Source organism: Solanum verrucosum, unplaced genomic scaffold, assembly GCF_900185275.1.
Source record: "Solanum verrucosum unplaced genomic scaffold, falcon-dt-bn FXZP01000278.1, whole genome shotgun sequence".
Classification (NCBI taxonomy): domain Eukaryota; kingdom Viridiplantae; phylum Streptophyta; class Magnoliopsida; order Solanales; family Solanaceae; genus Solanum; species Solanum verrucosum.
In genome coordinates, this window is record NW_026020332.1 from 3,043,104 (window position 1) to 3,055,205 (window position 12,102).

The 12,102-nt window shown below is 36.1% G+C and overlaps 1 protein-coding gene across 1 annotated transcript in view; it reads left to right on the forward strand.

Annotated features, from left to right (window-relative positions):
• The first annotated feature begins 1,052 nt into the window (after nt 1-1,052).
• LOC125836142 (vacuolar protein sorting-associated protein 54, chloroplastic-like) overlaps nt 1,053-12,102 on the forward strand; it is a 30,088-nt gene continuing 19,038 nt past the window's right edge. Inside the window, exons 1-7 of the mRNA XM_049515228.1 lie at nt 1,053-1,994; nt 5,950-6,012; nt 6,381-6,460; nt 7,186-7,303; nt 8,822-8,896; nt 9,793-9,949; nt 10,184-10,272. Of these exons, the coding sequence (XP_049371185.1) occupies nt 1,206-1,994; nt 5,950-6,012; nt 6,381-6,460; nt 7,186-7,303; nt 8,822-8,896; nt 9,793-9,949; nt 10,184-10,272 (1,371 nt within the window). The 5' untranslated portion in view covers nt 1,053-1,205. The remainder of the gene's footprint in view (nt 1,995-5,949; nt 6,013-6,380; nt 6,461-7,185; nt 7,304-8,821; nt 8,897-9,792; nt 9,950-10,183; nt 10,273-12,102) is intronic.

The following is a 12,102-nucleotide window of genomic DNA, read 5'->3' on the forward strand; positions in this document are numbered from 1 at the left end:
CGTCTCAATTTTGCAAATTATATATGCACTTTCATCGTCAAAAGATATATTAATTCTAAACTCCTCCTTAGTTAATTACAACTACAAAGAAATATCTTTTATATTACAATGCATAATATAATGATAATGATTCATATCACAGATAAAGATATATTACATTGAACAGCGGACACATGATTCTCAGAGAATACCTTTTATATATGTTGTTATGCGTAATATAATGAAAACGACTATAAAAATATATTACATTGATTCATTGAAAGTTAGTATGTCGGTCCCGTGATGAGCACGGGTCCTTACCATCTAGTATATACATATGCAATTAGTCATACATACACTTACAATCAAATACTCAACTATCACACGATTTCAATTAATGAGATTTTATATGCGTGCACTGAGTATATTTTGCTATTTTTAAAAGGAAAATGATGCTACATTATGATAAATAAAAAATGATGCTACAGTATGATAAATCTCACTATATTTATGTTTAAAACGAAGAAGATTAAGGGGTCGTTTGGTCAACATGCGAAATAAAGTGAGATATTTAAAATTATATTTGAGATTAAAATTAGACATGACCATGATTTTTTTTTTAGTTTTTTCTGAAGTTGAACTCTGAAAAATATGTTTGACCATAAAATTTTGAAATTCATCTTAAAGTTAAATTCTAAAGTTTTCAAAATTTTGAAAAGCAACAAAAAAGTGTTTTTACCTTTTTTCATTTAAAATTACTTAAAAAACAACAAGTAGTAAAAAACAACTCCAATATATGCATGGCTAAACACTCGCTAAATTTATGTAAATAAACAAAATATAAATTTAATCACAATCTTAATCCTAAATATCACATATTATTCTATCTAATTTATTAATCTCGAAATAACTTTATCCGTGAACAAAACGGCCCCTATGGACCATTATCATTTTCTGGCCTCCTTTTGCCCCCCTAACTTCTCGTAATTCTCACTTCTCCCCCCAACCCGTTCCCTCCTTGCTGTTGCCTTTTGGTGGCACTTTCCTCCGTTAACTCCTCTCTCCATTGCAGAGAGCGCAGATCCATCTTGTCTCGAAGTTTCTACTCAAACACCCAAGAATCCCTTTTTTTCTCTATCTAATTGAGTTTCATTTGAGATCACATACACTTTTACACTATAATTACATACATATATGGTCCTGAGATCTTCTTGAGAGTAACAAAAATGGATTCTCAGCCTTCCCGTTCTTCGGGAAGGTTCGAAAGTAGTCCTTCTACTATCAACAATACTCCATTCTTGACCAAATCAATTTCCGATGCCAGTAGCAGCAGCCCCCATAGCCAAAGCTTAGCCTCCATTCTCAACAACCCACATGCGGGAAAATCCGATGGGTTCTGGTGGTGGTCCACTTCATCATCTATCCCGACACCTGACTTCCTACCTCTATCAACTCTACCCAAACCCGGATCCGAAACCCGGGTCCCTGATTTCCAATCCTATCTCTCTTCCATCTCCGACCCATATGCTCGTTTCCACGACATTCAACAGCACGCGAGGTTTGAGTCACTGGAAGATCAAGACGACCAAAATGCCCTCGTTGCTTGCTTGAAGGAAGTCCCTGCGCTATACTTCAAAGAGGATTTTGAGTTAGAGGATGGTGCTACTTTTAAAGCTGCCTGCCCATTTAGGACCACTGCGGAAAATTTGGTTACACAGGAGAAGCTATCACAGTATTTGGATGTAGTGGAATTGCACTTGGTTAGGGAGATTTCCTTGAGATCAAATTCCTTTTTTGAGGCACAAGGTCAGTTAGAGGATTTAAATTCGAAGATTGTTGTGGGGTGTGATAGGATAAGGGAATTAAAGGAGACTATAAAGCTCTTGGATGACAATTTGGTGGGGTCTGCTAGAAAGGTACAAGAGTTGAATGTTCAGAGGAGTGAATTGATTTCGCACCAGGACAAGTTGAACCTTATACTTTATGTTAATCAAGCTCTTTCAACTCTCAAGTTGGTATGTACTGATTTCTTTAATATTTTTTCGTTATGTATATCTTATGTTGGTTTCTTGTCTAAGTTCTGTGAACAAAATGATATAAGAACTTGGGAACAATTGTTGGGATTTCTATGAATTAAGGAATGCAAATAGACCCTTTATCTGCTGATATAGAGTGAAGTTGTTGCAACTCATGCTTTGTCATAAAAGCAGCTGCTCGTCATTTTAGACTATTTATGAAGCATTAGTAGGGTCACCTCTCCCTCTGTAATTTTGCTGTAAGTATTAGTGGACTACTTCTGAGTATTCCTTTTGTTCATAATACAAGTTACCTTTTTCAAAAAAAAAAAAGTAGCTGCTTGTACAAGGCTGATAGAAATAGGTATTGAAGAGAATTGTTATTTTTCTTTGTTGTTAAAAACACTGGGATCCATGAAAGGAAGTAAATCTATTATAGGATTCACAGTTTTTATAAATATAGCCGAGATGATGAAGTGGAATTACAGCAAGCAAGATATTAGGTCTTATTTTTTCTGTAACCACCTGGTAGAAAAGTTAACTATTCTTGTGGCAACTTGAATTCTTATGATGGTGATACTTCAGTCTAGATTTGAATTAGACATCCTTGGTTCGAGAAAGTGTATCAAGTTTTATGTGGAAGAGAGCAGATCCAAAAGATCCGTTTTTACATACAATCTCATAACTTTGACCCATGGCCTATTAGAGTATTTAGGCAGACACATTTAGTTCATTTTGATATCCTGTCCACAATTGGCATATAATACTATATAATTCTCTAAAGGAAATTGCATATACTATACAGAACCTTTGCTCTCTTATTTTAAGACCAAAAGGAATACTGCCCTATTTCGTAACTCATTCAGTACAATTCATTTGAGTAGTGAGGTAGAATGTTACACTGATTAAGCATCAAATGGGTGGTCATCCCTTCTATGATTATAAAGAAATGTTTGATCAGTCCATAACAATTAGAAGGTTAGAGAGCAAAGGCAATTCATAGATGGAAGAGCACACATAAAGTAAAAGGATCTTAAAAATGTATTCTTTGGTTTGTGAAAAGTTATAGGTGCTCATCATAATGAATTTTTTGAGAAGTCCTTAAATGATACTTTTATTACATTAATCCCAAAGAAGTATGGAGCAAAGGAGTTAAAAGACTTCAGACCAATAAGTTTGATAGGAGGAGTGTACAAAATCATCTCCAAACTTATCAATGAAAGGCTAAAGACTGTTATGGGAAAACTGGTGGATGAGCACCAATGCCACCAAATGACTATGCAGGCAAATCAGGGATGCAGCTTTATTGGCTAATGAATTGGTGGGACACTAAGTCTAAGGTGAAGCAAAAAACACCAAGAATTAAACTTGACATTGAGAAGGCCTATGGCCATGTCAACTGGGCCTTCTTACTTGAAATACTAAGAGACATGGGTTTTGGCAGCAAATGGATCTACCTGGATAAACTTCTGCATATCCAGTGTGAAATTCTCCCTATAATCATAAATGGACATACCGAGATAGGGTGAGCCTATGTCACCCTTTCCATTTATATTAGCCATGGAGGGCCTTAATTACATGATCTGGAAAGCAAATGCATATGAGTGGATGAAAGGTTGCTCTGCCCAGACAATCAGGATTCAGGGCAATGATATGGAATTTACACACCTCTTCTATGCAGATGATTCTCTAGTTTTTATGACGCAGAAGTGGTACAAATCTGACATTTAAGGACAATCCTAACCATATTTGAAGGCATCTCTGGGTTACATGTTAACTGACACAGAGTTTCCTCTTGCCAGTCAATCAAGTTGATGATATGCAGATCTTAGCTGAGAACCTAGGCTGCCAAGTAGCTTCCTTACCTATAAAATACCTTGGAATACCATTGGGAGCAAAAAACAATTAGCTAGAAATTTGGAGTGAAGTGCTGGAGAGATGTGATAAGAAGCTAGTGAAATGGAAGAGTCAATACCTATCTCTGGGAGGTAAACACTTGTAAATTAGTGATGGATGCCCTCCCCACATATATAATCAGCTTGTTCCCTATACCCAAGAGCATTGAATGGAAGATCAATAAACTGAGGACTGGAGGGTTTCATCTGGCAAGGAGAAGAGAGGATACAATCTGGTGAAGTGGGATGTCTTAACACTTAGAAAAAATCAAGGAGGTTTGGGCATAAAGAACCTTGGTCTACACAGTGCTAGTCTATTTAAGAAGTGGTTCTGGAGATTTTGCAATTAATATATGGCTTTAAGAAAATTCATTACACATAAATATGGACTATTGAATCTTTGGACCACTGAGGAAGTTTTGGGAACTTTTGGTTGTAGTGTGTTGAAAACCATCAGAAGGATGTGGCCCAACTTCAATACCAACATGTCCATCAAAGTGGGAGATGGTATGAAAACAGATTTTTGGAATGAACACTGGATAGGAGAAGGCAATCTAAAAGCTTTTTTCTCAGAAGACCTACACATCATAACCCTACAAAAGATGCCACTGTCTCTCAGATGTGAAGCCCTCAAGGATGGGGCCTAATCTTCCAAAGGGCTCTAAATAATTGGGAAGTTGATGGAGTAGCAAGTATGCTCCGGTACTGAACACTTTCTCAGGCACTTCCATTGGTCCAGACAAACCAATTTGGAATCTGCATTGCAAGGGAGTCTTCATAGTAAAGTCTTTTTTTTTTTTTTGATAAAAGTAACAGTTAGTCTATATTTATCCACAGGTATACTACCTCAAAAGTGTAGTTCCCCTCCAAAAGTGTTGTAGTTACATAGGCTCCTATACCTACCAAGTTACAGCCAGTCTATAGTTGTGCTGATTACTTCTGAGCTATCTAAGACTACTTGTTTACACCAAAAATAATACAGAGCTAAACAGTTAAGCTTAAATCTTTGTATGTTGCTCTGCTTTCCTTCATGACATCTCTGGTTCCTCTCTAGCCATACTGTCCACCATATACATGATGGGACCATCTTCCATCTCTCCTCCTTTCTTCCTGCATTTCCATCTCTATTCCAGCACTTCAAAACCTTGTTGATCCTTCCTGGTTTCACCCATTTAATCTCTCTCATATTGGTGAACATTTGCCACAGCTGGGTTGTCCACTTGCAGTGTAAGAAGAGATGGTTGACTGTCTCTCCTTGCTCTTCACACAAAAAGCACCTGGAACACAGGTGAATGCCTCTTTTGTTCAGGTTCTCATGTGTCAAAACTGTCTCCTTAGCTAACAGCCAAGTAAAACAATTTACTTTATAGGGTATCTTGGTTTTCCATATCATCTTCCAAGGCCATTCTACTTCCTCAATGCCAACAAGTCTCTTGTTTTACATGGTTGATGATTAGAAGTGCCCGTTTAACTCATGAAGTGTTACAAAGAAGAGGTTTACACCTTTTGCTCAAGGTGTTCTCTATGTGGCCAATAAGCAGAGATCAATGGCCATTTGTTATTGCACTGCAAAACAATTGTAAATTTGTGGAATATGTTCTTGTGTATACTAGGTGTGAGTTGGGTAATGCCCAAGAATACCTTTGAAATTCTAAAATGCACATGGTGGTCAATATGGAAGGAAAGAAATGCAAAATGTTTTGAAGGTAAAAGCAGCAACATCCAGAAAGTTAAGATGAATTGCCTCAGCCTTTCTTATTATTAGTGTAAACAAGATATGGTGGGGAAGTAGAAGTTTTAGTCGACTATACAGGAAAAATGTCAAGTTTGTAGATGTTATTGATGATGCTCTCTGCTCCCTGTGGGTTGTAAGTTCCCACCTCCTCATTTTTTGTCTCAAAAAATTTGATGTTTCAGTTTTATTCTCCATATTGACAAGTTACTGATTTTCCAGACCTTCTGGTGTTTGTTTTTATTATATTAAAATAATATCTCTTATTTAAAAGATACGGGTCTATTGAATGGTTATAATCTGACACATATTCACATATTTTATGCAGCTTGTTGCATCTGCAGATTGTGCCGGAGCTTTAGATGTTATAGATGATTTACAACATTTATTGGTATGTACAGAAGTCTTTTTGTTTCTCTGCTCATTTTTAATTCTTAGTTTCTTCTAGGTGTTGAACACTACCTAACTAGTTTTTACCTTGATCAACCTCTGTGTTCATTGAGGCCAAATTGGTTGCTATGCCTTTCTGTAACTTGAAGTTGGAATATAGCGAACTATTTTGTGATCCAGTTGGTTAATATTTTTTCTTGTGGATAGATAGATTTATTTGGTTAATAGGCTTCACGCTTTGTTATTTGCTTCAATGCAAAATATTTGGCACAACTATGTGGATTGTCTGTTGCAAAAGCTATTATAGAAGATGAAGTTGTTATAACCTTTGTACTTACTGCAGTGTCAATGTTCATTTATGTTTAGCAGGATGGAGATGAATTAGCTGGTCTACATTGTTTCCGCCATGTTCGTGACCAGTTAGCCGCTTCAATTGATTCCATTAACAGGTTAGACTATTCGGATTGGATTTTTGTGTAGGTTCACTCACATTATTGGAAGATACCTTTTAAGGTGTTTGAGTTCTTGATAATGCTAAATGAATAAAGCTTAAACACTGTTTCAATTTGCTGTAGCAAAATTTGGTGGCTAATGTCTGCTAATATCTTTATTGAGGCAGTTGTGATAGTAATACCCGTTTCTGATTCTGTTTGATTAATGATAACATCCATAACAAACTATTATCTCATGTGTATTATGTAGTGACCAAAGTAGTTGTTTTTTTTGTTTTCTTCGCTCAAAGGATTAACCAAATTGTCCAGTTTGCATAGATATTGTTTGGGTTTCTTGGATGATTATGTTGTAAGTTTTATAGGGGGTTACAAACCGTTTTCTGATACAAAATAAAGAAGTAATTCATTTTATGTTTCTGTTTTCATTCTTGGGTTAGTTAGATAAAATTTCTAACAACTAACATGTTAGATTTATCTAATTAGCTAAAATACCAATGCTTAGGGCATGACCATCCAGTGCACTAGTTTGTTGCTAGTTCCTTCCAGTGTATTGATTACGAGTTGTATTTCCACATTTTGGCAGCAAAACGTTACCATTCTACTGTGCTCCACTATTTTATATTTCCTTTAATACATCTTTTGAACTTAGAATCTATAACACCACACTATTTTCAAAGTAATCTTTAGTACAATGTTGTAACTTACCGGATCCAGTCTTGTAGCATTCTTTCAGCCGAATTTATGCGTATATCTATACACGGAGCTGGCAATGTGGATGCTCTAAGTACATCAAAATTTAAAGTGCAGACGACAATTTCCATGAATGGAGAAGGCCATGAAGTAAGCATGTTTTTATGTACTTGTATACTGATGTACTTGGTTTAGATATTTTCAGTGCACAAATCAAATTGAAAAAAATGCTACACTTTTGGAGAAAACAGTGTTACTAGACAGTTTAGATGAAAAACAGCTTTACTCTCTGTATATCACCAGTTGAAAAGATGATTTGAACACAATATTGAGTTTAACATTTAAGAAATTTTTTTCTGGGTACTTGGTACTTGTACTCTCTTTCTATTAGCAGTAGGGCGTTTTTAATGAAAATGTCTGCTTTAATTTACCAAGTAGCAAGCACCTTTGCAAGCTCTTGAAATGTGAAGGGATGCATGTGATTGTCAGAAAAAAAAAATGAAACAAAGAATGTCAAGGGATGTAGGCGTTGTTTCGTTTAGATAGCTGGTGGTTTTGTTTAAATTATCCTGCACGCTACTGTTCTTGCCTAAACGCTACTGTTCTTGCCTAAACTATATTTCAAGATGTCTTCTATAAGCCCTTGTCCACTGTAAGAAGCGAAAACCTATTATAACCTTACAACACTACAAAATAATTATTTGCAAATGTAATAGTTCCCTATTTGTCTTTGCCAACCCCAACTCCAGTCATTCTCTTTTTTTGGATGGGTAAAGGGTATTGTGCTAAAGAGCAGCAAAACTGCTGGCAATTATTTATAGATGAAAGCCTCATTGCAAGTTGTGTAATGAACTCAAGAATTCAATCACGGCTTCTGTATCATTAACTATTGCCACGTTGCACCCAACTTCAGGCATTCTCTTTTACTGCAAATTTCCTTTCTTTTGGATGAGTTTAGTTTCCTTCATCTTCGGGATCCTTCAAACTAATGCTTATTTTCAACCTCAGTTCCCCTCCTGAAACAAAAGAAAAAAAGAGAGCTATGAAGTAGGAAGGAAGGGGATAAGAGGCTTGTACTACTTTTAAGTAGCCCATTTCCATATACTTGGAGGAAGGTGGATAGGTCATCAGTAACTAAGGATGATGTCTCTAAAGCTAAAATTAAGAAAGCAGCTTTGATGCATGATAACCTGCTTACCATCAAAGGCTTGTGTTTTAATGCACTTAAGTAATGCTCTGAGTTCTACCACCATATTGTCTAATGAAAAATGTTAAAGTAACAAATTAATCTGTGCTATCTTCTTTGCATAGATCTGTTGTGGCACTTATCTGGTGTGGAAGTTCTCCTGTTAGCGCCTTAGTGGTATCTGTCCTATTTGGTTCATGAAACTAGGTTTTGAGGGGCTAGGAAGATAACAGACGATATTTTAAGTGTCTGACTCTTTCAAGTTGTATCTTTTTCTGGTTGACCTTGGAGTATATATTTAATACGTTCCATGCTTGATTCTAAATGTAATTTATGTTTTTTCTGTTGCTCAATGTTCTAATTGTTGAGGGAATTTCTTTCTTGTTCCTTGTTAATCATCCTTTAGTTTAACTGGATCTATGAACCCAGTCATCATGCTACTTGACGACCAGTCATCTGAACGTTGACGTTATGTATTGCAGGTTAAATTAGATGAAGAAGACACTTATAATTTGCGAGACCGGCTACTTCCTTTTGTTATTGGGTTGCTTAGAACCGTGAGTATCTCTATTTTTTCACTGAGTAATATTGGTATTAACTTGTTTTGTAAAGTGTTGGTGGCGTATTGATTTTCTTTGGGTGGTAAATGGTGATTGTTGAATGCCATGACATGATCACAATCATGCTATCTGTCAAGTATAGAAAACAAAACACCCTCGAAAAGATGCAGAATCACTCTTTCTCAGTGTTAGGTGAATGGTACTATTCGAGCCAAAATATGTGTAGCTTTGGATGGGATTATACTCCTTAAGTGTAAATAAAGAAATGAATAATTTTCAGAGCTGAATCGAGGTTAGAGGTGTCATTATCCAAATAGAGCAGTATCTTGTTGAGAAAATTTGGCTTGGCATTGATTTTATCATATTCTCAATTTTTTTTCCCTCTTGACATTGATTTTATTCCAAATTCTTCACTTTTGTGTGTATAAGATCTGATGTAATGGGCTGGCTATGGTTTAATCACTTGCAACAGTGATACGACACTAAATGGAGTATATGTATTATCTGGAAGTAACAAGTGTTGGTGAAGATTGTCTTAGTTTATTATTTATGTACTTCAGTTTAGAAGAGAATAATGGAGGAGGAGCATAGCTGAAGATTCTAGGAAATAGTGATTAGTGAATAGAGAGGACTACAATCCCTTTACCCCTCTTATGTACCATTTTCTGTGTCCTTGTGATTGACTAATTATTGGTCATCAACTTATCAACTTGACTAAGCATCGGTTCCAATCCGTCTGCAATTTATGCCAAATGAAACAAATTTTATTCTGGGTTGTTTTGTAGTTGTAAAGTCTACGTATATGTTTTCTGTCAGCATTTTTAGAGTGTTTGGAATTTATATGATGTTTTTGGTAAAAATATTTGGTTATGTTTGACTGTTGTAATATCCAGGCAAAACTCCCTGCTGTATTGAGAATATACCGTGACACTCTTACGGCTGATATGAAAACTGCCATTAAGATGGCAGTTGAAGAACTGCTACGGGTGCTTGGTGCCCAACCTATGGATTCAGATTTTGTTGCAGGAGAACGAGCAGTTGATGCTGATGGTGAGTGTATATTATTAGGTTCACATCTCATTTTTATAAGAAAGAGCTTCAGATGCAAATGAATTTGGTGTGCAAAAGATTGGTTCTCTTCTTCTTCCTTTTCTTGTAATTTGAAAATGGAGTGCTGTAAAAGATGTGGCTAAGGATTAGTGATGCAACTTCATCATTCATGCAAAGGAGTGTGCTGGTAGATTTCATGCTATAGTTCCTGATATCATGTATATGCTTACTCAGGTGGAAGCTCATCCCTTGCCAGTAGATTGAGAAGCTTGTCGCCTGAATGTTTTGTTCATCTTTTGAAGGCTGTTTTCCTGATAGTGCAGGTAATGTGTACCTCACTGTATCTTTTTGTTCAATCGGGATTATGCTGCAATAATGATATGTTACTTCCCTTTTTTCCTTTGAAGAATTAAAAAAAGGATTTGTATATCGATGTAGGGATTAGTGGAAGATCTAGGGGATTTCTTTTTGAATGACCTCTAATATGCCTAATTAAATTGGATAAAATGGACATGAATAGAGCGGAAAGGATATAGAGGATTCATATGGTTGATTCAACTTGTAGGGGATTGAGGCCTATTTGATTGGTTGATTGATGCCACACAGTATGCAAGGAGTAAGTTATGATCAAATAAGCTGGCCAAGCTCATGCACTTTCAGATTCATTGTTCATATTCAAGAACCCAATTAAACCTAATCATTTGAGTCTGCGCTACCACTTAAGATGCTCTTCGTTTAGATAACTTAAGCACCCAACAGGACAATATGGCGTAGGTTAATATATATTAAGAGATCCAAGCTCACGAGCTTTTAATGTTTGAGCCAAATATCTTCAGGCTCATTTGAAAATAAATTTACTCCTTTTTGGATAAGTCTTAAAGAGTTTATAAAACACACCTTTTCTTGGTCCCCTACCCAAACCAAAAAGAGGTTGATGTTTAAAATCTCTTAGTCCCATACCCCCTTTTCTATGGAGCCAAAGTTGCGGCATTTAAGATCTTTTCATACTTCTCCTCTTTGAAGAAATGTTCAAAGGTAGGTAACTGTGAGGTCTTGCTATAAGTTAAGTGATCATTTTTGGTCAATGGTTTTTTTACATGTACTATTTTTGTGATGAATAAAACCTCTTTCTAATTAAATGATCTTTGCAGACCATTCTTCATCTAATTTTTTTTTCCCATCTCAAATTCCAGACAGGCCTCAACTCTGCTTCATTGAATATTCTGTTCTTTTTTTGGTAGAAAACAAATATCTCTTTTAATGTCAAATTAGTTGAGCCTTAATATTTGTCAACTGATTTAGCCTTATCATGTACCTGCGCTGTTTGATGGGACTCATTCGATATGAGCCTTAAGCTCCGATAGAGTATAAATTGCTTAGATCTTGGTCCCAGTTGCTTCCTGAATCCCCTTTTTTTTTTTATTGAATTTCAATAAATTGATTTGCATGGCAGATAGGTTTTCGTTCTGTGGGTGCTGCTACTCTAACTGCTGATAACCTGCTTTCCGAGATCTTTTTCCTTTCCATTAAAAGCTGAAGTTCTGCAATACTATTTCTGGTATAGGGTTGTCTACCAGATGAATTAAATAGTTGTTACTGTTGGTTCTGCATGTAATTATTCCACGAGATTATCATACTTATTGAACAAGGTTCATAATCTTAGTGACGAAATATTACTAGTCACTGTAGGTCATTGTAGTGTATATGGCTTCTCGTTTCATATTTTAGTGCCATATTATTTTTTTTGAAACTGGTAGCTTTAGTCTATTATCCACAGGTATACTACAACAAAAGTGTAGCTCCCCTTTAAAAGTGTAACAATTTACAGAGAAAGACAGTCTTAATCTAAAGTTTCTAAACTGCTGCCTATAAACAATCTAGCACATCAACTACAGTTTATGCCTATGAAATTAGTAAACGGGTTCCATAGTTGGCTAACCACTTTACAGTGTAAAAACAGATGGTTGATTGTCTCTGCTTTTTGCTCACAAAGCTCGGGATGTCGACGGGTTTAAGTTGTGGTACTCAGGAGGATCTAGGGATAGAAATGGAGTGGGTATTTTAGTAGACGGGGATTTGAGGGAGCAAGTGGTGGAGGTTAGGAGGATCAATGATAGGTTGATGTTGATTAAGCTAGTCGTTGGAGGATGTAC